At 41.3% G+C, this 21,603-nt stretch overlaps 1 protein-coding gene across 5 annotated transcripts in view; it reads right to left on the reverse strand.

Annotated features, from left to right (window-relative positions):
* nexmifb (neurite extension and migration factor b) overlaps positions 1–21,603 on the reverse strand; it is a 109,564-nt gene that overhangs the window by 17,081 nt on the left and 70,880 nt on the right. For 3 of the 5 annotated variants that reach the window (XM_061686526.1, XM_061686525.1, XM_061686528.1), the window contains exon 2: positions 2,436–2,566. In XM_061686526.1, coding sequence (XP_061542510.1) covers positions 2,436–2,517 — 82 coding nt within the window. In that variant the 5' untranslated portion in view covers positions 2,518–2,566. Of the gene's footprint in view, positions 1–2,435; positions 2,567–21,603 lie in introns of those variants that run through there. The other 2 variants (XM_061686524.1, XM_061686527.1) reach the window with 1 other exon arrangement.

The following is a 21,603-nucleotide window of genomic DNA, read 5'->3' on the forward strand; positions in this document are numbered from 1 at the left end:
CAGTGAAGAGTCGGGATCCTCCGCCCTACTGTGCCCGACCATGTTAGATAGTCTAACCCTCTGCCAAGCTAGATGAGACCTGACTAGACTGGGCTCATATTTCAGGACACAACATTCAGGGTTTCATCCACCTGAGGGAAGCTGGAGTTGCCTTGTGCCATGATGAGACTGTGTGTGGAATGCGTCCTTGCCAAAAGCAGGACCATGGAGAGAGACAAATGGGCAAGTGTGACTCAATTTGTGAGTTTGTCACATGACACACATCCACACATGATACTGTCTTTGCCTACCTCTACTTTCTATCAGGAGCTCTTGCTACAAATTCAACCGTACATGCCATGACACCACATGAATGAACAAGTCAATAGATAACTCCACCTTTATTGAGCTATGAACCATATTTGTTAATTCATCCCTTAAGAAATTTTTAACCTAATTAAAATAAAAAAAATCCTAAGAATTCAATTCCTATTAATTGTATACTTACACTTATATATATATTTGTAATATTATCATGACCGTTCTTTGCTAAGTGGCTATGAAAAATATGGTTCCACTGCCTTATAGCAACATGGTGGCCATTTTCTACTTAAAAAGACTTTATGGGTGTGGGTGCTTCACTTTGAGGCAGCAGAACTGTATGATTCATCCATCCATCCATCCATTTTCTGAGCCGCTTCTACTCACTAGGGTCGCGGGCGTGCCGGAGCCTATCCCAGCTATCATCGGGCAGGAGGCGGGGTACACCCTGAACTGGTTGCCAGCCAATCTCAAACTGTATCATTCATTCTAGCCAATTACCAAACACAATAATGAAAAAGCTATTTTCATAAAAGTATATTATACGGCTACCGTATATGTCTTTTGCTTATCAACTATGGGGAAAATGCTTCATCCATCCATTCTCTACTGCGCTTGTTCTCATTAAGGGCCGCAGGTGAGCTGGAGCCTACCCCAGCTGAGTTTGGACTAGTCACTAGCCAATTGCAGAGCACAGAGAACATTAATGATATAATATTCAATACATAAAAAAAAAAACATGAATTTTATATTTATTTAATTTATATAAATTTTAAATGTCAGAGCATACTAAATCAATTGTTGTTTCTTCTTTGAAAAAAATTGCTAAAATCCTATTACCCTGACAGCAATTCCTTTTCAATTCCTTCAAGATACGATGAATCAGCAATCAATTCCACACAGTTGTTCTTAATAATTCAATGAGATACTAATTTATCCATCTGTCAATATAATAAATGATAAATATTTGTTTTCTTGACAAAATGTATTCAGGTTAAAAAGGTCCACTGCACGCTAATGAGTTAGAATTGAATTAGTGCTTATAAATGATATGATGAGATATCATGTAGGACTAACAGAATACCTACTTATTCTAAAAATAAATAAATAAATAAAAAACAGACAGGAAGTTAAACACAGAAACAAACAAAGCCCTCAGCCGATGAAATATAAGCTCCTTGGTGGAGGTAAATACCTCCAATATCATATCACTATAGTGGAGAGCTAATGAAAATAGCTGGGTTAGATTTTTCCGCTGACTTTTAAGCATTTTTTTTGATAGTTCCCCCTCCATTTTTATCACTTCTACCTCTGCATCCAGACTATCTCCCTGTTCTACTCACTATCTGCTTCCTTTGCAACTCCCGTGCACCTTATCCTTGTTATATCAAGGCTCTTACATTCATAAAATGCTGATGTAGCTGCAGCTAGCTCAGCCACCTGGGGTCTTCCCTCATCCAGCTGGTAGGCCAACTACAGAAGGTGTTTGCTACCTACTGCTCCATCTTCAATAGAAGATATATCCTGTGTGAATAGTTGAGGGAGATCAATTCAGCCAGTACAGGATGTGTATAATAAGTGGTGAGTAAGTGCAGCATGATTCATGACTGTCCTTATTCCAGAGCTTGTCTCCCTTACTGCCTCTTTTCCACACATTGTCTCCGAAGAAATTGGCTTTCATCGGTGTCGACACCATTCGGGACCACCACACCATGTATGATATTCTGAGCAAAAGAACTTCCTCTGAAACTCCGTGCTTTTGGTTCACCGATCACATGCAGTTGGCTCTAATGATCACCAATCCATTTACGGCTTGTCCTCATTAGGTTCGTGGCTGAACTGAAGCCTATTCCAATTGGCTTTGGGTGGGATACTCCCTGGACTGGTTGCCAGTCAATCACAGGGCACATGTAGACAAATAAGCATTCACACCTGTGGTCATTTAAAAAATCTTAATTAACCTAACCTTTTTGGTTGTTTTTGGAGTATCTGGAGAAAATATGCCAACCCAATGCAGGAGGCTGGAGCCTGAGATTTGAACCTAGAACCTCTTATCTTTGAGGCGCCCAGATGAAAAGAAAAAATCCAATATTTTCCGTTTCTTTTGTTTTTATCTGTAGGTAGTGTGAGTTCACCTGTGTTCTCCACTGCAATTGCATTATCTGCCTGGGAAGTCTTCACAATCAGTGTGAGACCGTTGTCCGTTAACACATCCATCAATACGGCTCCGCGCTGCACGTACTATGCATCATTTTGATTGTCCCACCTGTTGAAGAGAGCCAGAGAGAGAGAGAGAGAGAGAGAGAGAGAGAGAGAGAGAGAGAGAGAGAGAGAGAGAGAAAGGGAAGCCATCATTAAAGGGTGAATGCAGTTGTGTCTAATGTGTGATGACATCAACGCTAGTATACTAGATTTCATTACAGCAAAGATCTGCATGAGGCTTTGAGAAGCACAAAGTTACAGTAATTGAGGGAAAACATGACAGAGACATCAAACAGGCCCTCAGGGTAGCAAACCATCTCTCTTTCTTCTGTGTATCACAGATTCCAGTCTAAGATTAATTTAAACTTTGCCAAGCAAGAAAGTACACAGCTGAGTTCACTGAAACTGTTCCAATCTTTCCTATTTTAAGCTTCATTTAACATTTATAGCACAGTTGTTAACCTATGCCAACCTCACATAGGCAGGTCTGAGCATATTTGTTTATTGTAATTAGCCGACTCACTCCCTCCTATGTGCCTTGACGGTAAGGCAAACCAAAGCAGCACAAAGAGGGGAGATTAAAGAGACGTGGCTGAGGCGGTGACAGCACACTGTGAACGCCGACTCGTTTACTGTGTTACGACTTATGGGGAGAGTGGGGAGGGCGGTGGGGGAATGACTGAGTGTTTATGCGGCGCAGGAGAGGCAGTGCGCTGGCAAGCACGCAGTTTGACACAAACAGTCCCGCTAAAAAAAGAAGACAGCGGTTGAAGTTTGTCAGCCAAGCATATCACACTGAAAATGGGTTGGATGGCACAAAAGCCATGTTTCTACCCAGCAGTACACTTTGTTTCAGTTCACTATGGTGTACCTGGTTTTACGTTTTGAATGTGACATCACTGCGTTAGGGGCTGCAGGCGTTGTATTTTCTATCTTTTCCCACTAGTTTTCTAAATGTTTAATTTATCCATCCATCCATTTCCTGCAACTTATCCTGTTCAAGGTCACGGGGGAGCTGGAGTCTGTCCCGGCTGATTGTGGGTGAGATGCGTATTACACATTAAATATATATACAGTGGGACCTTGACTTAAGGGTTTAATTCATTCTGTGACCGAGCTTGTATTTCAATTCACTTGTATTTAAAATCAATATTCCTCATCAAGATTAATTGAAGTGCTTTTACTTAACTGAAATGCTATTCCAGCTCCCAAAAAGAACCCACCACCCTGTACGCTGGGATGAGGCTGAGTCACAACAACAGCAGCTCTAGTGCTTTATTTGTAGCTTACTTCAGCTTTTTGCTAGTCTTCTCTTTATACATATACATCTGCATGTTTTTACGTGGTTTATGGCAAGACTTGTAAAAAAAACAACAACAAAAAAAACAATGCAGATACAACATGCATTATTTATTTTGCAGCATACAAATTTTTATTAGTGAGCGTGTGTGTGGTAACATATCCCTAACCTCTCTGAAGCTCAAAAACATACAGAAAAACAAAAAGAGAATACAATCAAATAAAATAAGATAAACTACAAACAAACCAACAACAACAACAAAAAGTTTACTTTTAATTCTTCAACATCCAGAAAGGGCGTGATGCACTGTATGTGAAGCAAAACAAGACAGACAAAGAAGTAGAAAACAGAAAGGCAAGAATTCAGGAGTTGCCCAATTTATACTACATGCATCCCCTTCCACCCTCAGACCCGGGAGTCCTTACTTCCTTACATAGAAAAAAGTGTGACCAAAAAGACTTATGCAGCACAGATTTTGGGCCCGACCAATGCTGAAGATTGAGTTGAAGTGGCTGCAGATGTGATAGGGTAAGATCATGCAGTCAAACCTTCGCCAATGCAGAAAGGTCCTCGCACCATCCCACCCCTAAGCTAGCCAAACCCAGAGGACACAGACGCCCAGGATCTACTGAGACCCCTTTTTTCCACTTCACTCGAGCTGTGGCATATCTGAAGCTTGCTCTTAACTCAAATTTTGGCTCGCAACACAAAACGAAAAAAAAATAAAGTAAAAAATCAACCAAGCAACGTTCGTAACTCAAAAAATTCAAAAGTTGGGCCACTTGTAAATCAAGGTACTGTAGTTATATAAAACATTTTTTTTTATACCCTTTCTCCTCATTATGGTTGCGGGAAGCTGCAACCTATCCCAGTAACCAGGATTGCGTATGTTGTGGGAGGATGATATGCAAACTGATTAATTTCAAATCTGAGACAGATTGCTTTGTCTTATTTTGCTTCATTGCATTATGTGTCTGAAAGGCAGGCGCAAACCGGCACGCACAGCGGTGCCAGCATAGCACAGGCAAAATGAGAGTCAACAGGGTGAACTTTTCCGCTCTTGTAAACATTTATGAAGTGCCCAAAAAAAATCATATAAAAAACATATTGTCCATTCAGCAATGCAATGTTGGTGCTTCTGAATGATCTAAGGACAGACTTCCTCACAGAAAGGAGTCATTCCATATCACCTGTGACAAAAGTCGTCACAACTCTGCGCCATTTAAGCTCACTGCAGCAATTGAGACTGACTGGTCTCTCCCAGAGCAGTTTTCCATGTTTTTAAACTTAACTCCTTTAGCGGCAGCCGTTTTCAGAAAAGAAAACTCCCTGGGTGCCAGCCGTTTTTAAGGATTTTGAGCCACTTTTAAAGGCTTACTGAATATTTTGTTCGATGATTATATTCATACAAAATCTATCAAATTAAATGATGAACTATCTTCTTTCAGCAGCAAAAAAAGCTAGATCCTGCCCTTTTCCATTCTTTAGTTATGTGCAGTGAAACATAGGTAAATTTTCCATTTTTTGGTCACGTCTCACAGATTATGGAGATAATTAGCTTTTTGTGAAAAGCATTTATGCAACAGTAACCTTTGATTCTTGTATATATATTTATTTTTTTATTGGCCAATGGGGCAGTTATTGTATGTTTGAGCTCTATGAAAGTTGCCTTGCAACAAGAGATGTGGCCAAAAACAAAACAAGAATCCAAGCAATTTTATTGATCTGCTTTGCTGTGGAATTACTCTCAAATTAATGCAATTTGATAGCATTAATTTGAGAGTAATTGGAATTTTAAGTATCTCTTAAAGGGACTCTCTAAGGCTGTGAACATTGGCAACTATTTTATTGTTCTAGACTTAAAAATTATGTCTGCAGAATGAATTCCCCCCCAAAGACTCAGTCATAATTTTAGGCTTATTTTCTAATGGTTTTAGCAGATCTTGGATTGCCCACATTTCCCTCAAAAACGTTCTAGTGCAGGGGTGTCAAACTCATTTTTGTCACGGGCCACATCGTGACACCTGTGAACCCATATGAATGAAAGATTACCTCATATAATTACATACACTATACACAACACATTGATGAAGAACCAATTTTGCAATCAGAAGCCTCTAAAAACATGTTTTTCAACTATTAAATTTCTTTTCAAAGGGGGATTGGCAACAACAAAAAAATGCTTGCAAATATGTCAATGTTATTACACCAGAACACAATTAGCAATTTTGATTTTCTTTTGCAGGCCAGATAAAATAATGTGGCGGGCAAGATCTGCCCCCGGGCCACCAGTTTGACCCCTGTGTTCTAGAGCCTCTGACGTCAGCGCCAGAAGCAGATCTGATTTTCCCATACTGGTTAACGTGCTTGTTGGCTCACAAGCAAGCTGTAAATGTCACCTATATTCAAAGTGAATTTTGAATATTTTTTTTGACAATAGCGAGTGAAGATAGTGAGGTTAGATACATTTGTGGAGGCTTGTTTTGTTCAAATCGATCGCTGTAATGCCTCCTTGCAGAAAGCATCCACCTCAGGTAAGTCATTCATTTCCGCCTGTATTCACAAGTTTTGTGAGCTGTTTGTTTGGCTTTATTGCATCACTCACCTTAGAAAAACTGATTTGGAAGATGACAAAACATAGGGGTTTGCTTTTATGAAATTTATGAAGTTTTGTGTGATCTGTGGTGGCATGTAACCACAAACTTTGATGGGCATTCGTGGCTGTCAACAAGACAAACACCTGCTATTACAGCGCCGTGTTCATGGCATTTTATCAGGCTCTTGAAAAACGTTTTTGATGGTGAAAAAGGGGCGTTCCAAGTGCAATTACTTTTTTTTTTTCTACCAATTCCTCCATAAAATGTTGATATTATTGGAAATGACTGCCAGTTTCATTTTCTTGAGCATAAAATATATCAAATCAACTTTTTAGTAAAATATGGACCATTAAAATGGGCGGCACTGTGGCCGACTGGTTAGCACATCCACCTCACAGTTCTGAGCTCCCAGGTTCAAATCGGGCCTTCCTATGCGGAGTTTGTATGTTCTGCCAGTGCCTGTGTGGGAATTCTCCGGGTAATTCAAGACTCGTTCATAGGTGTCAATGTGAGTGTGAATGGTTGTTTGTCTATATGTGCCCTGCGATTGGCTGGTGACCAGTTCAGGGTACTGATTTGATGTCAAAGTATGGATTTATGCGGATGATGACACAGAATTACCCTCCTATTTTACGCACCCTATGCAGAAAACACAAGCCAGATCAGGGTTAAACACCCATACCATATTGTGGTAAACTAAACTGAACTGTATGTGAAAATGTGGCTAATGTGGAATATTAATCTGATGGCAGTATTGTAAGGAAAATGATGACAGAGACTCAGAGCCAGGAAATTAATCATTTGATGATTTGGTCTTGATAGTCTTTCGTTGCACCCCACTTTTTCTCCTAGCTCCCACATTTCCTCTCAGGAGGGCTGGAGATGCAGGATGACAGATGAGCCAGAAGAGGGGATCTAATAACATGATCTCCTCGTGGTGAGAAAATGGTGTCTGGGAGATTAAGACAGACGGTCAACAATAAAAGAAAGGGAGTGCACAGCTGACTATAAACAGCTCGTCTCTTTCATCCTATTGCTTCCAGATTTCATTAGCTGGCCACTGACCTGGGAGCAAGGAAGCTGGAGAGCTACCTGAAGGGAACTTATCTTACAACACCATACTCAGTGGCTCAGTGGGTGACTTCAATTCAGAGCCATCACATGTGCTTATATGTGGAGCTGGTATAAGGACCCTGTAGGCACACCCATTCTGAGGATTAATATCATATTTTGTTTACATTATGGGATAACATTGTCTTGTATTTATGCAGCATTGGGAGACATTTCAACTTCAGTCAGTAAAAGTACAGTATGTTTGCACCGGTTTATATTGTAAGGTTTACCAGTGTATGGTATGGAAAGGTAAGCCCTGATTTGGTTTTCATTTCCCACCATAGGGTGAGTAAAGCTACAGTAGCTGTATCAGCTATGCAAAAAGTGTGACATCATAGTCCCTAATGAATTCAACAATGAACAGAAACCCAGCCAATTAAACAATGGACCACAATGGAGGACATCTTTCTTATGGATTTTGTTTTGAGAAAATGACACACTTTGTTTCAGAAAAGACATGTTTTCCATTCCTGCAGTCACACGAAAGTGATGATTCTTTGTGGACCAATCAATAGAGTGTAGCCCTCTAGTGGTTTACAGTTGGTACAAAAACTGAAAGGTGAGAAAAGAAATTACAATATAAAACCCACCCAGGCAAGGGGAGAACATACGAACTCCACACAGGCGGGGACGGGATTTGAACCCAAGTCCCCAGAACTGTGAGGCGGATGTGCTAACCAGTCGGCCACAAAGGTTATATCCAATTACCAAAGGAAACATGGACCGGGACATCCCTATAAAAAAATTTATCCACATACACAGATTCATGAAATGCCACGGTCAGTGTACCTTCCAGGCATGAAATTTGTGATTTTGGAAGGCAGACAAAAAACAAACAAAAAAATTTGTTTTTTCAATAAATGTAAGCAGGAAAAATGTTTTATGTTTTCCATGAAAATACAGCCTTAAAATTGTGTCATTTTCTTATTATGGATTTTTGTATTACCAGATTAACACAAAGAATCCAATCTATGTTAATCCAAAATCCATAAATGCAGGGATTCTTTTTTTTAACATCTGTATTATTAGGCGGCAAGGTGGCCGACTGGTTAAGAGCGTCAGCCTCACAGTTCTGAGGACCTGTGTTCAATCCCTGGCCCTGACTGTGTGGAGTTTGCATGTTCTCCCCGTGCCTGCGTGGGTTTTCTCCGGGCACTCTGGTTTCCTCCCACATCCCAAAAACATGCATAAATTGGAGACTCTAAATTGCCTGTAAAGTGTGTACCCCGCCTCCTGCCCGATGATAGCTGGGATAGGCTCCAGCACGCCTGCAACCCTAGTGAGGAGAAGCGGCTCAGAAAATGGATGGATCTGTATTGTTACCACGTAAACCAAAAGCAGTATACTAAAAAGTAGTATTTTAAAATATCAGAACGATCGCCCCAATATTTTGGATTTTATGTGCATTAAGCATTACCCTCTCCATAGATGCTTACTCTTGAGAAAATTTGATCTTAACTTCACTTAATGTCACGAAACTGCAACCAATGGTCACCAAGATTTACAGTATGTGGACATTTCTACCTATGCCCACTTCAACCTCTGAAAATATCAGAACGAAATCTCTAATACTTTGGATTTCATGGACATTAGCGACAAGGCTAAAAATAAACTAGCTTTTGGATTATAATATACTGTGCACGCGGCGACGCGGAATAAATGTCTTTTGCGGAGCCGATCAATGACGTTACCATGTGTCCCCAATAATGCTTGCAATACAGGTATCCATCAATGACGTCATTGATCGGATCGGCGAATTATGACATTAAAGCCGATCAGCCTAGAATGCTAAATATCCGCCGATACCGATCAGCCCGATAAAATCGGTGTCACTTCTAATGCGAAGGAAGGGATTTATTATTGTTTATTATTGTTATTGTTTTTTATATTTGTGGGCCATGAAATGTTTTTGGCATTGAGTTTGATGTCAAACCATTTTTTTTTTATTTCAGAGCCTGCATGCTCTTTTCTCTGATCGATAGAATCAACAGCAGCTGTTAAATTCTCCCACCATCCCATGCATTTTTTAAAATTAATACATACGCAATTAATACATGAACTGACCCATAATAATGTTCATACTTTAGATTTGGTAGTACCCCGTGGCATTGCGACCTTGAATGTAATGGTACTCCCTTATACCACGATGTCCGACCATTACTTGATCAAATTTGAAGTCTTGGCCCAATGCCATCATTTTGACCACAATCAACTTCGACACCTCAACAATACTATTATTACTCAATTACTCATGCATAACATAGCACTAGATCACTTTGAAATCTATATCGGTATTCCAGGTAATGTGATCTCACTTTCGTAGTCCCACAGGGATCAATACTTATCCCTCTTTTGTTCAGTATTTAAATGTCGCCGCTTGGGTGTCTCATACAGACAAAATAAGATTAGATTTTTACACTTTAGAATTTAGTTAAAGTACATGTAGGCCTGTTTAACTGCCGCTTCTCCTCTCTCCTCCCCCCTCCTGTCCTAGTCGGAGTGGGGGCTTGTTGGTGATGACCGAATCTGAGGCGGTTGCTGTATGTATTTTGCAGTTAGACAAGATCTGAGGTGGACCACATCCCTAGAGGCGTTTCTATGGAGGATTCTGCATCGACTGATCGGGCCAGGTCCTGTGGCAGAACAACTTTCCTGAGGCATCTACCTGCAGCGCTCATCTCTTTAAATGGACTCTCATGGCATCTTAATTAACATTGTACAGCACCATAGTATGTAAATGTTGCCCACTCGACATCCATTGCAGCCTGGTCATCCTGAAAGGGGGATCCCACAATCTGTGGTCCCTTCTCAGGGTTTCTTATTTCTCCCCAAATGAGGTTTTGAGTGTTTCCTTTCCCGATTGGGAGGCTTAGATCAGGAGGGGGCCTGTGAAGCCCTTTGAGACTCTTGTGATTAAGGGCTATACAAATAAACTGGAGTTGACTTTGATTAATAAAGTTGACAAAAAAAAGTGACTGAGGTGGGACGTTGCACAAGTTTTAATGAATAAAGTTGGAAAAGTAAGTGAAAGTAAGCTATTGTTTTATAGGCGTGATTGTTGTCACTTCTGGATTGTCATAAATCATCAGTGTTCCAACTTTGTTCATTAAAACTTGTGCAACTTACCGACTTAGTCACGTGGTACGGTGCCAATAGGAGTCCCCGGTAACCCAGACAAATTATACAGTCAGAGGGAGTCCTGTGGTCACTTCCTTAATGTCACTGTGATGTGGGCTAATGTTGTTGTATTTTGGCATTTGCATTTATGTTGGGGGTCAATGTCATAATGTTGTGCCGTTTGTGTGACCTGTATCAGCCATTGTGGAATATGGACATCAACAGGGCTTGACATTAACGCCTGCCAAGATTTCAGCAGTTGCAGGTAACGCCGCCACTCCCACTAGCCACTGTAGCGGGTTGAATTTGATTCACATATTTTCTACCATGCACAGTGCGCATATATTCTGCTGCTCTTCTTCTCTGTCTGCCCCACACACACAAAAAGCACCAGCCAAGCCCTACCCCGCTCACACACTGGCTGCATGATGGCGGCGAGATGGCAAGGCAAGTTTCAGAGTGCTTATTTCAGTATTTGTCATGTCGTTTGTATCTTTGCGGACTAAACAAAGACGTGCAATTGTTAACACCTATGTCCACCGTTATCTAATATAAGACTCCTATACAGCGTTTTAAAGTTGTATAAGTTGCATCTTTGTAGGGAAAAAAACCCACTGTGTATTAGGACAGGGCATTCACTGCCACCCTTCTCAGTTAACATGGATATTTGACTTCTAAAGCAGTCAATGGCAGTGAATGTGTTTTAAGAACCTCCTGATTTGGCAGTAAAGAGTAAACAATTTTGAAATGTTTATTTTTGATGCCATGTAAACGTTTTATGACACATCAATTTTGATGATTTTGAAATATTTATTTTTGATGCCATGTAAACATGTCATATGTAATGTCACATTTGTTTAAGCAATAAAACATGAGAAAATAAAAATGTATACATAACATTTGTGCAAATGGAGTGAAAAGGTAAAAAACATGACAGTCGTGTACAAACACTGAAAAGGTAAAATGCATGTAAACTTAAATGTTTATTTCCTCTTGGAAATTGCAATAAAAAAAATAATGTTCCCAATAACTTATTTGCACACGGAGTACAAAACTAAATATGTTGACAGCTCTGTATTGAAAAAGTGAATGTATACTTAAACAATATTTATTTATTTAGTAGGGTGACTATTATTATTTCCAGGGTTTTTAAAGCTCCCATATTTTGCCAAAGCAACTTTTTCTAGTATTTCGGTTGTTATACTGGCTCTGTGGTGCCTCTTCAATTAACCTACCATGCATGTTTTTGGGATGTGGGAGGAAACCGGAGTGTCCGGAGAAAACCCGCGTAGGCACGGGGAGAACATGCAAACTCCACACAGGCGGGGCCGGGGATTGAACCCCGGTCCTGAGAACTGTGAGGCAGACGCTCTAACCAGTCGGCCACCGTGCCGCCAACATTGGGACTACGACAGGAAAATCTCGGGAGTTGGTTGACATGATGATGAGGAGAAAGGTTGATATATTGTGTGTCCAGGAGACCAGGTGGAAAGGCAGTAAGGCTGGAACTTTAGGGGCAAGGTTTAAATTATTTTACCATGGTGTAGATGGGAAGAGAAATTGTTATTTTAAAAGAAGCGTTAGCTAAGAATGTCTTGGAGGTGAAAAGAGTATCAGATCGAGTGATGAGGCTGAAACTAGAAATTCAGGGTGTTATGTGTAATGTGATGAGTGGCTATGCCCCACAGGTAGGATGTGACATAGAGGTGAAAGAGAAATTCTGGAAGGAGCTAGACGAAGTAGTTCTGAGCGTCCCAGACAGACAGAGAGAGAGAGAGAGAGAGAGAGAGAGAGAGAGTCGTGATTGGTGCAGATTGTAATGGAAATGTTGGTGAAGGAAAAGGGGGTAATGAAGACGTGATGGCTAGGTTTGTCATCCAGGAAAGGAACTTGGAGGTACAGATAGCGGTAGACTGCAAAAAGGATGGAAATGGCTGTAGTGAACACTTTTTTCCAGAAGAGGCAGGAACATAGTGTGACCTACAAGAGTGGAAGTAGAAACACGAAGGTGGATTACATCTTGTGCAGATGATGTAATCTAAGGGGGGTTACTGACTGGAAGGTAGTGGCAGGGGAGAGTGTGGCTTGACAGCATAGGATGGTGGTGTGTAAAATGACTCTGATGGTGGGGAGGACGATTAAGAAAACAAAGGCAGAGCAGAGAACCATGTGGTGGAAGCTGAGAAAGGAAGAGTGATGTGCATCTTTTCAGGAAAAGGTGAGACAGGCTCTCGATGGACAGGAGGAGCTTCCAGAAGACTGGACCACTACAGCCAATGTGATCAGAGAGAGACGCAGGAGAGTACTTGTGTATCTTCTGGCAGGAAAGGAGAGAAGGAGACTTGGTGGTGGAAACTCACAGTACAGGAAATCATACAAGGAAAGAGGTTAGCTAAGAAGAAGTGGGACACTGAAAGGAGAGGAGAAAGGAATACATTGAGATGCGACATAGGGCAAAGGTAGAGATGGCAAAGGCCAAACAAGAGGCATATGATGACGTATGCCAGGTTGGACACTGAAGAAGGAAAAAGGCTCTATACAGGTTGGCCAGACAGAGGGATAGAGATGGGAAGGATGAGCAGCAGGTTAGGGCGTATTAGGATAGAGATGGAAATGTGTTGACTGGTGCCAGTAGTGTGCTGGATAGATGGAAAGAATACTTTGAGGAGTTGATGAATGAGGAAAATGAGAGAGAACAAAGAGTAGAAGAGGCAAGTGTGGTGGGCCAGCTACTGGCAATGATTAGTAATGGGGAAGTTAGAAAGGCATTAAAGAGGATGAAAAATAAAAAGGCAGTTGGTCCTCATGACATTCCTATCGAAGTATGAAAGCATCTAGGAGAGGTGGCTGTGGAGATTTTGAGAAGCTTGGTCAACAGAATTCTAGCGGGTGAAAAGATGCCTGAGGAATGGAGGAAAAGTGTGCTGGTGCCTATTTTTAAGAACAAAGGTGATGTGCAGAGCTATGGGAACTATAGAGGAATAAAGTTGATGAGTCACACGAAGTTATGGGAAAGAGTAGTGGAGGCTAGACTCAGGACAGAAGTGAGTATTTGTGAGCAACAGTATGGTTTAATGCGTAGAAAGAGTACCACAGATGCATTATTTGCCTTGAGGATGTTGATGGAAAAGTACAGAGAAGGTCAGAAGAGAAATCCTACGACAGAGTACCCAGAGAGGAACTGTGGTACTGCATGCGGAAGTCTGGAGTGGCAGAGAAGTATGTTAGAATAATACAGGACATGTATGAGGCCAGCAGAACAGTGGTGAGGTGTGCTGTAGGTGTGACAAGAGGAATTTAAGGTGGAGGTGGTACTGCATCAGGGATCAGCCCTGAGCCCCTTCCTGTTTGCATTGGTGATGGATAGGCTGACAGATGAGGTTAGACTGGAATCTCGGTGGACCATGATGTTTGCAGATGACAGTGTGATCTCCAGTGAAAGCAGGGAGCAGGTGGAGTAACAGTTAGGAAGGTGGAGGCATGCACTGGAAAGGAGAGGAATGAAGATTAGCCAAAGTAATACAGAATATATGTGCATGAATGAGAGGGGTGGTGGGGGAAGAGTGATGGTACAGGGAGAAGAGATAGCAAGAGTGGAGGACTTCAAATACTTGGGGTCAACAGTCCAGAGCAATAGTGAGTGTGGTTAGGAAGTGAAGAAACGGGTCCAAGCAGGTTGGAACGGCTGGAGGAAGGTGTCAGGTGTGTTATGTGACAGAAGAGTCTCTGCTCGGATGAAGGGCAAAGTTTATAATACAGTGGTGAGGCCAGCTATGATGTACGGATTATAGACATTGGCACTGAAGAGACAACAGGAAGCAGAGCTGGAGGTGGCAGAAATTGAGCTTCTCTCTCTCGGAGTGACCAGGTTGGATAAAATTAGATATGAGCTCATCAGAGGGACAGCCAAGGCTAGATGTGTTGGAGACAAAGTTAGAGAGCGCAGACTTTGATGGTTTGGACACATCAGAGGAGCGATAGTGCATATATTGGTAGAAGGATGATGAGGATGGAGATGCCAGGCAAGAAAACTGGAGGAAGACCTAAGAGAAGGTTGATAGATGTAGTGAGGGTAGACATGAGGGCAGTTGGTGTTAGAGAGGAGGATGCAGGAGATAGGCTTACATGGAAAAGGATGCGCTGTGGCGTCCCTTAACCGAACAAGGCGAAAGGAAAAGAAGATGTTAAGAGAGTTACTCTCTGGAAGTTTACCGCATTTGGACACGTTTAAGTTAGCAGAAAGAGCAACTGACCCCTACGTACGTAACTATCCATCCAACCATCCATTTTCATTACCACACTAGGCTCGCGGGCGTGCTGGAGCCTATGCCAGCTATCTTCGGGTGAGAGGCACACCCTGAACTGGTCGGTCACCAGCCAATTGCAGAATTTCTGTTCATGTACAGTATAGTGTATATCCTGTGTATACAAATGTTTATTTTGTATATTGGCCAATATATTGGCTTTTGGCTTCTTCTTTTTTTTTATCCTCAAATAACATTTAAAAAGGTGCAAATCTAGTTCTTTAATCTAGCTTTAATCATACTAAATGCAATTACCCAACAAGAAAATTGTGGCTCATAAAAATGCTGAGTGGTTGGTAACTGGGAAAGCAGTATCCACAGTGGCTGGTGAACAAAAAAATTAAATGTCAAACCCTGACCATCAACCAGTGGAAATACAACAATTTCAAGGACTCGGAAAAGATAAATTTGAAAATTGGCTGTGGCCTCTGAGCAGTGTGTCGCCACAGTGGCATGGACACCAAACACAGCAGGAATGCTGGTCAGGCCACAGAGGTCCTGCCAGACATCAGAGCGTGGATTGGGGATATGTCGTGAGTAAGGTTTGTGTGTGTGTGCGTGTGTGCATTTATATGTGTGTATTTCGCAAAGCCCCAAGGGCGAGCATTCACAGCACCATTATGCCTTGGTAGAGGCTGCACATGCAACCATAGGGGAGAAACCCAGAGCGAGAAAGGCAAAGGCAGGAATTTTGCAACAGTCCACGCCCTGCCATTCAGCTGTAATACCGTAAATGTGTTTACTCACCACATTATTCATGATTGTCCTCCATACTTTACATATCATTCGACATGTTGATATGCCCCCCCCCCCCCCCCCCCCCCCCCCCCCCAATTACCATCTCCACTAACTCTTATGAAGACGTGACCAGAGGCCATTTCACTAACAATGATGGACTAACTGTAATAGAATAAGCATTTTATGTTGGAGCTGCAAGGCCAACAACGGTGAAAGCTTTGGGAGAATTCCAGTGCACAGGCTTGTGACAAAGTTTAAGTGCACTTAAACAGGAAGAACCACCAACACAGAGTAACTCCCAAAACATACCACAATATATTTTGCCAACAATAACAACGGTATATAATGTCAATAATCAACAATGGCAATAAACTTCTGTTCGATTAATCTGAAAACATTCACTGTCGGAGGTTATCAACACTTGAAAAAGAGTGCAAAGGGAACAAAACGTTGGTTGCTTGGATACACAGTTTTCACAGTACTATGTTGGACACTTCAGAAATTTACATTATATTCAAAAGTAAAAATTTATACTTGATTTTCATCTGTCGAGTGAACGAATTCAGTATCATTAGAGATAACAATACGAGGCGTCAAGATTTCAATGTTTTGTCTCTGCCCTAGTCGTCCCTATGCACTGTTTTGACAAGGTGTAGAAAAATGTTCAGTTCATAACCCCTGTAGTGCATGTGGACCAGGGTCTTTATTAGGATAAGAAACAGAAATAGAGCAAAATGGGAGAGAATGGGAAAAGCCAAACAGAACGATTAAGGTTTGCTGTACTCCTCCACATCTTCTACGCATGATGTGTTAATGTGCAAGGTGGATAACAAGATAAGAACATGTTTACTTGCTCCGTATGGAACCTATCTGGAGCACAATCTAATTCCTGCAAGCCTCTTCCTGGTTCACTGCATGGCTCTCTGATTGGATAGTATTATTTTTTCCAATGAAGCGGCAAACAGAGGAATGGCTGGAGTACAGGGCCATGTTTAATTGTCGAAAACTCTGAAACAAGATCTCACAGTAGAGATTATATGTGCGGAATGTACAAAGGGTCCATTGTGTCCACAGAGGGGATGAGTCAATGGCCGAGGAAGAGACTCCCACCTTAGCAGCCATCAAAGCACCAAAGGGAACACTGAACCGAATTGCACCACCAAATTGGCTACTCGTCCTTTGAGCACAGGTTGACCATTTCAGCGAAGGTACATTAGCTGTGTGCTGAAAGGTTGCATAACCTGTGTCACACGCATTTCATTGTAAGACTTCTAAGTTTACAGTCCTGGTTAGGAAGAATGCTGCAAAACATGAATCCATGAAACCAATCACTCTATTCATGTCATAGGCAGAACTTGGACATCTTTGCTCTGCACTATCCCCATTGATGGAAATGGTGGTGAGGGATTAGACTCGGTTTGGAGATTAGTAGCGGCACGGTGGATTACTGGTGAGCACATCCGCCTCACAGTTCTGAGGACCGGGGTTCAAATCCCGTCCCCACCTGTGTGGAGTTTGCATGTTCTCCCCGTGCCTGCGTGGGTTTTCTCCGGGTACTCCGGTTTCCTCCCACATCCCAAAAGCATGCGTGGTAGGCTAAGTGAAGACTCTAAATTGCCCGTAGTTGTGAATGTGAGTGTGAATGGTTGTTTGTTTGTATGTGCCCTGCGATTGGCTGGCGACCAGTTCAGGGTGAGGATAAGCGTGAGGATAAGCGGCGCAGAAAATGGATGGATGGAGGGAGATTAGTAGTAGTGGGTGCATTTGAAGTTGACTCTGCACGATAAACCAGCCAGAGACACACTACACATTTCTGACATGTTTGCTGAGTGTGAAAGCACAGCAGAGAACGTGATGTTTATGGAAAGCTGCCTTCTTAATTGTTCCTCTCTTACTGTCGTAGTATTGTTGAAGTCTTCCTATTATTCTAATTGCTGCAATGCGGAGCGCTTAATTTCAGTTTAGGAATGTATCACTCTCTTTGTGTTGTGCTGTCACGAATGGGAATTGTTCTGTCGAAGGTCAGCAGGCCTCCATGCTAGTAATATAGTACTGGTATATAAGCAATGTTCTTCTGGGGGCACACACAGCAAGCAAATGCAACAAGTCAAACCGTTTTCATCAACACATTCATGTTATGTATATTGAAAATAGCAAAGTCTTTGTCAAAGGTTACAGCAGACTTGTATTTTTGGTTGGGGATTTTTAAATTTTTTTCTTATTGCTGTTGGCTATTAATGATTGCTGCTGATAGCAGCAGATACTTTTATATTTCTGGTAAGGAGATCTTCCTCAACTAAGTTCAGTAAAACCCCTCATCATCATATTTGTATCATTGTAACGTAAAATTACATTTCATTGCATTACAGCAGGATTCATATTCAGCTCAATAAAACACAATTAAATGAAGTTTGAAAGCAGATAAAAGTGCCTTTCAGACTGCTACATATTACTAACCGTTTGTCCAAATATATTACGATTAATGGTACTTGGTTTAAGCAAACAAATCAGTTTGTGTTGAAGCCAACTAAACTTTTAGCTCGCCAAACATCCCAGGATCCACTTGTATTATTGCCATCTACAGTTACAAATTACAGAATTTCTGTAAGTGTGAAAACCAACAGTTGTTTTTAAATCTAGTAGATATGGCTAAAAGTTATTTCACAATAAGAGCTGTGTGTGATGAGTAGGCTTGCAAAATACCAGGAATGTTGAGTAAATTAAAATCTCTCTGGAAATGTACAAGAATTACTGGAGAACCTAAATGTGTTCAGAATCAGAATCATCTTTATTTGCGAAGTAAAAACACACAAGGTAGTCACTGGAGCCGCTCCACTGCAACAACAGACAGCTATTTGACAGAAAATACCTTTGTGACATAAAAACAGAAAACACAGTACCGAGAGTTACTGAGCAATAAAAGGTCACCAATAATGTGGTAATGCTAATACTTTTTATTAATTTTTTTTGTGGGCAATTGTGGAAATGATGCTGAGTCCTATAGCAATTTAGAGCATTTTGAAACGACTAATAGAGCGATAATCTGGTACAGTGACCATTGTGCAAATGGCGCAGAGACTTCTCAACCACATGAGTGGCCAGTATTGGTCAACAACAGGTATGCAAATAGTGCAGAGTGGCGAGACTACTACAGTGAGTGCAGGAATAATGTATAATTGGCCCGACAGATACGTTACAACTATCTCAAAACAAAACTGGTACCAATGGAATTGTAAGGTTAGCTGTTAAAGAAGTTAATGCCACGAGGGAAGAAGCTGTTGGAATGTCTGCTAGTTTTAGTTTGCATTGTTCGATATTGCCTACCCGAGGAAAGGAGCTGGAAGAGGTGGTGACCAGGATGTGGAGGGTCCAACAGGATTTTGCATCCTCTTGTCTTAGTTCTGGCAGCGTGCAAGTCCTCAAGGGTGGGTAGGGGGGTACCGACAATTTTTTCAGCAGTCCTGATTGTCCGTTGCAGTCAGAGTTTTGCCTTTTTTGTGGCAGCACCAAACCAGACTGTGATGGATGGACACAGGACTGATTCAGCTCCTATGCCAGGGCGTGCTTTCTCAGAAGCAGCAGGATGTACATCCTCTGCTGGGCCTTTTTGAGGATGGAGTTGACCTTTTCAAATCTGCAGTAGAAGGTGTTCAAGTCGTGAGGTAGTCCTTTATTGTTCTCTGCTTGGGGGTATGGTCGCCTGTAGTTGGTTAGCGATTGTATTCAACGCTAGACTGACTTAGAGTCGTTAGCGGTAAACTGTTTTTCCAGCTTTCCAACAACAACAACAAAATCATCGTCATCATCACATTAATAATACTCATTTGAGCATATATTGAAGCTAAACAGCCACTTAGTGAGCCACAAAGTCCACCAATATAAATACATTTCGAAATTAAAAAATATCTATGAATTTTATTAGTTTACGAATATCTAATTTAAAATATATCTCAGCATGACTGACTGATGATTATTATAAAACAAAATGCTCAATATTATTTGAACGTACAGTTGAAAAAAACTTAATTCTAATTATCATTTATTTCCATGGAACGTCACCATCTGAATCTTTTCAAAATTTCATATCTTGCCATAGAGATTTTCTAAGAAATATTCCACCCCTTTGCAAACCTAGCGTTATCTCTGTCATAGCACACTTCCAAAATATAACAAGAGAAAAACTCAGCACATATAAATATTACGATAAATCCAAAGAAATTATAAATCAATTTCAAGTGATTACTTTTTGAGAGGACAGAGGAGTAAGGTGTAAACACTGGCATGCTGTATTCTAATCTCAATGAGTGAATACTTGCATGCTCCTGCGAGACACATCTGTATCCACATATCACTACGCTATGATCGCCCGTCTTCTCTGCTGTTTCCTTCTGCGTGGGTAGTGAACAGTGGTTTCGATGAGATTTTCCGTTTTGGAACCGGTATTTATTGCTTGTGCACTTCAGTCTCAAGAGAAAAGCTGCTACTGGTTATTCTATCAAAACAAGAGGCAGGAAGTCCAGCAGCATGAGGTGGGTTGACACTGACACACCACAAATTATTAAGGTCTTTTACCAATTAACATGACAATATGGTTAATGGAATCTAAAATGTCCTGTTTTCGGCACAAGTTCCCCCTATCATTATCATCCTCCATCCATTCGTTTTGTATAGTGCTTGTCCTCATTCGGGTCGCAGGTGACCTATAGCTTATCCCAGCTGACTTTGGGCAAAAGGGCGCGGTACACCCTTGGACTGGTTGGCTGTCTGTCTCAGGGCACATTAGCATTCATACTCATGTTCACACCAATGGGCAATTTAGAGTCTTCAATGAACTTAATATTCATGTTTTTGGAATGTGGGAAGAAGACCAAGTACAGTGGACCCCGCATTGTCGTGGTTCAGCAATTGCAGAATCACCTATTCGTGGATTTTTGGAAGGAACTTATCCCCCATTATTCACTGAACCACTCGCTTATTCATGGTATTATTTTCCCGATCCCCTGCCTATTTATGTCTTTTGTGTGTGTGTGTGTGTGTGTGTCGGGGGGGGGGGGGGGGTAAATTTCCTAAAATAGCGTGTCAATTAGTCACAGATTTTCGCTATTAGGCAAGGCAAGACAACATTTATTTAAATACAGTAAAAGCAGATACATCTCCGTCATTTTGTCAGTGTGATGTAAATGTGCCAGAATTCTATTGTGTACAGTGTATGAGTTCCTGTTTCTGCGTGTCTATACAAACAATTGTTTGGTGATACATTTAATCAAATACCCTCACTTAAAATGTCTCACATGGTCATGGTGATGGTGATGGAAGTGATGTGGCACCCGCTCATGATAATCATCGTCAATCAGAGGCGGCTGAAGAGCCCAGGAAGCAACTGATATGCACGGATTCACAGTGGATCATGATTAAAAAAGTGGCTCTTTAACAGGACAGCATATAACCTGCAGAACCAGATGTAAACAAATACCACACTGCCTCCAGAATGTAAGAAACATGAGAAGTAGGGCTGTGAAAAAAAAAGAATTAATTATTTATATACAATTAAGTTGACCACAAAAATTGGTTGTCGTCCAGAACCATTTGGCCACTGTCTATGTTGACCACACGGACTTTTGTTTCAGAAGGACACACTGGTGGACCAGTGAAAAACATTGCCAAAAATGACAGAGGATCATCTGTAAGGGATTTTTAAGATAGTATTAGATGCGTAATATACATATAACATGATGTATGAGTGAGCTGAATGATAGTTAGGTTGTTTTTTTTTTAACCTAAAATGTTAATCGTTAGCGCGCTAGTACTAATCACAAATGCCAACTGTTTTTTGTTGTCTCAAATTCTATAGAGAGCTTATACCATACACTCAGTACCAAAATATGCATTTTAAGGATAGAAGGCCAGCCCTCTTAAATGAAAAGAAAATGCT

Source organism: Phycodurus eques, chromosome 9 (genome assembly GCF_024500275.1).
Source record: "Phycodurus eques isolate BA_2022a chromosome 9, UOR_Pequ_1.1, whole genome shotgun sequence".
Taxonomy (NCBI): Eukaryota; Metazoa; Chordata; class Actinopteri; order Syngnathiformes; family Syngnathidae; genus Phycodurus; species Phycodurus eques.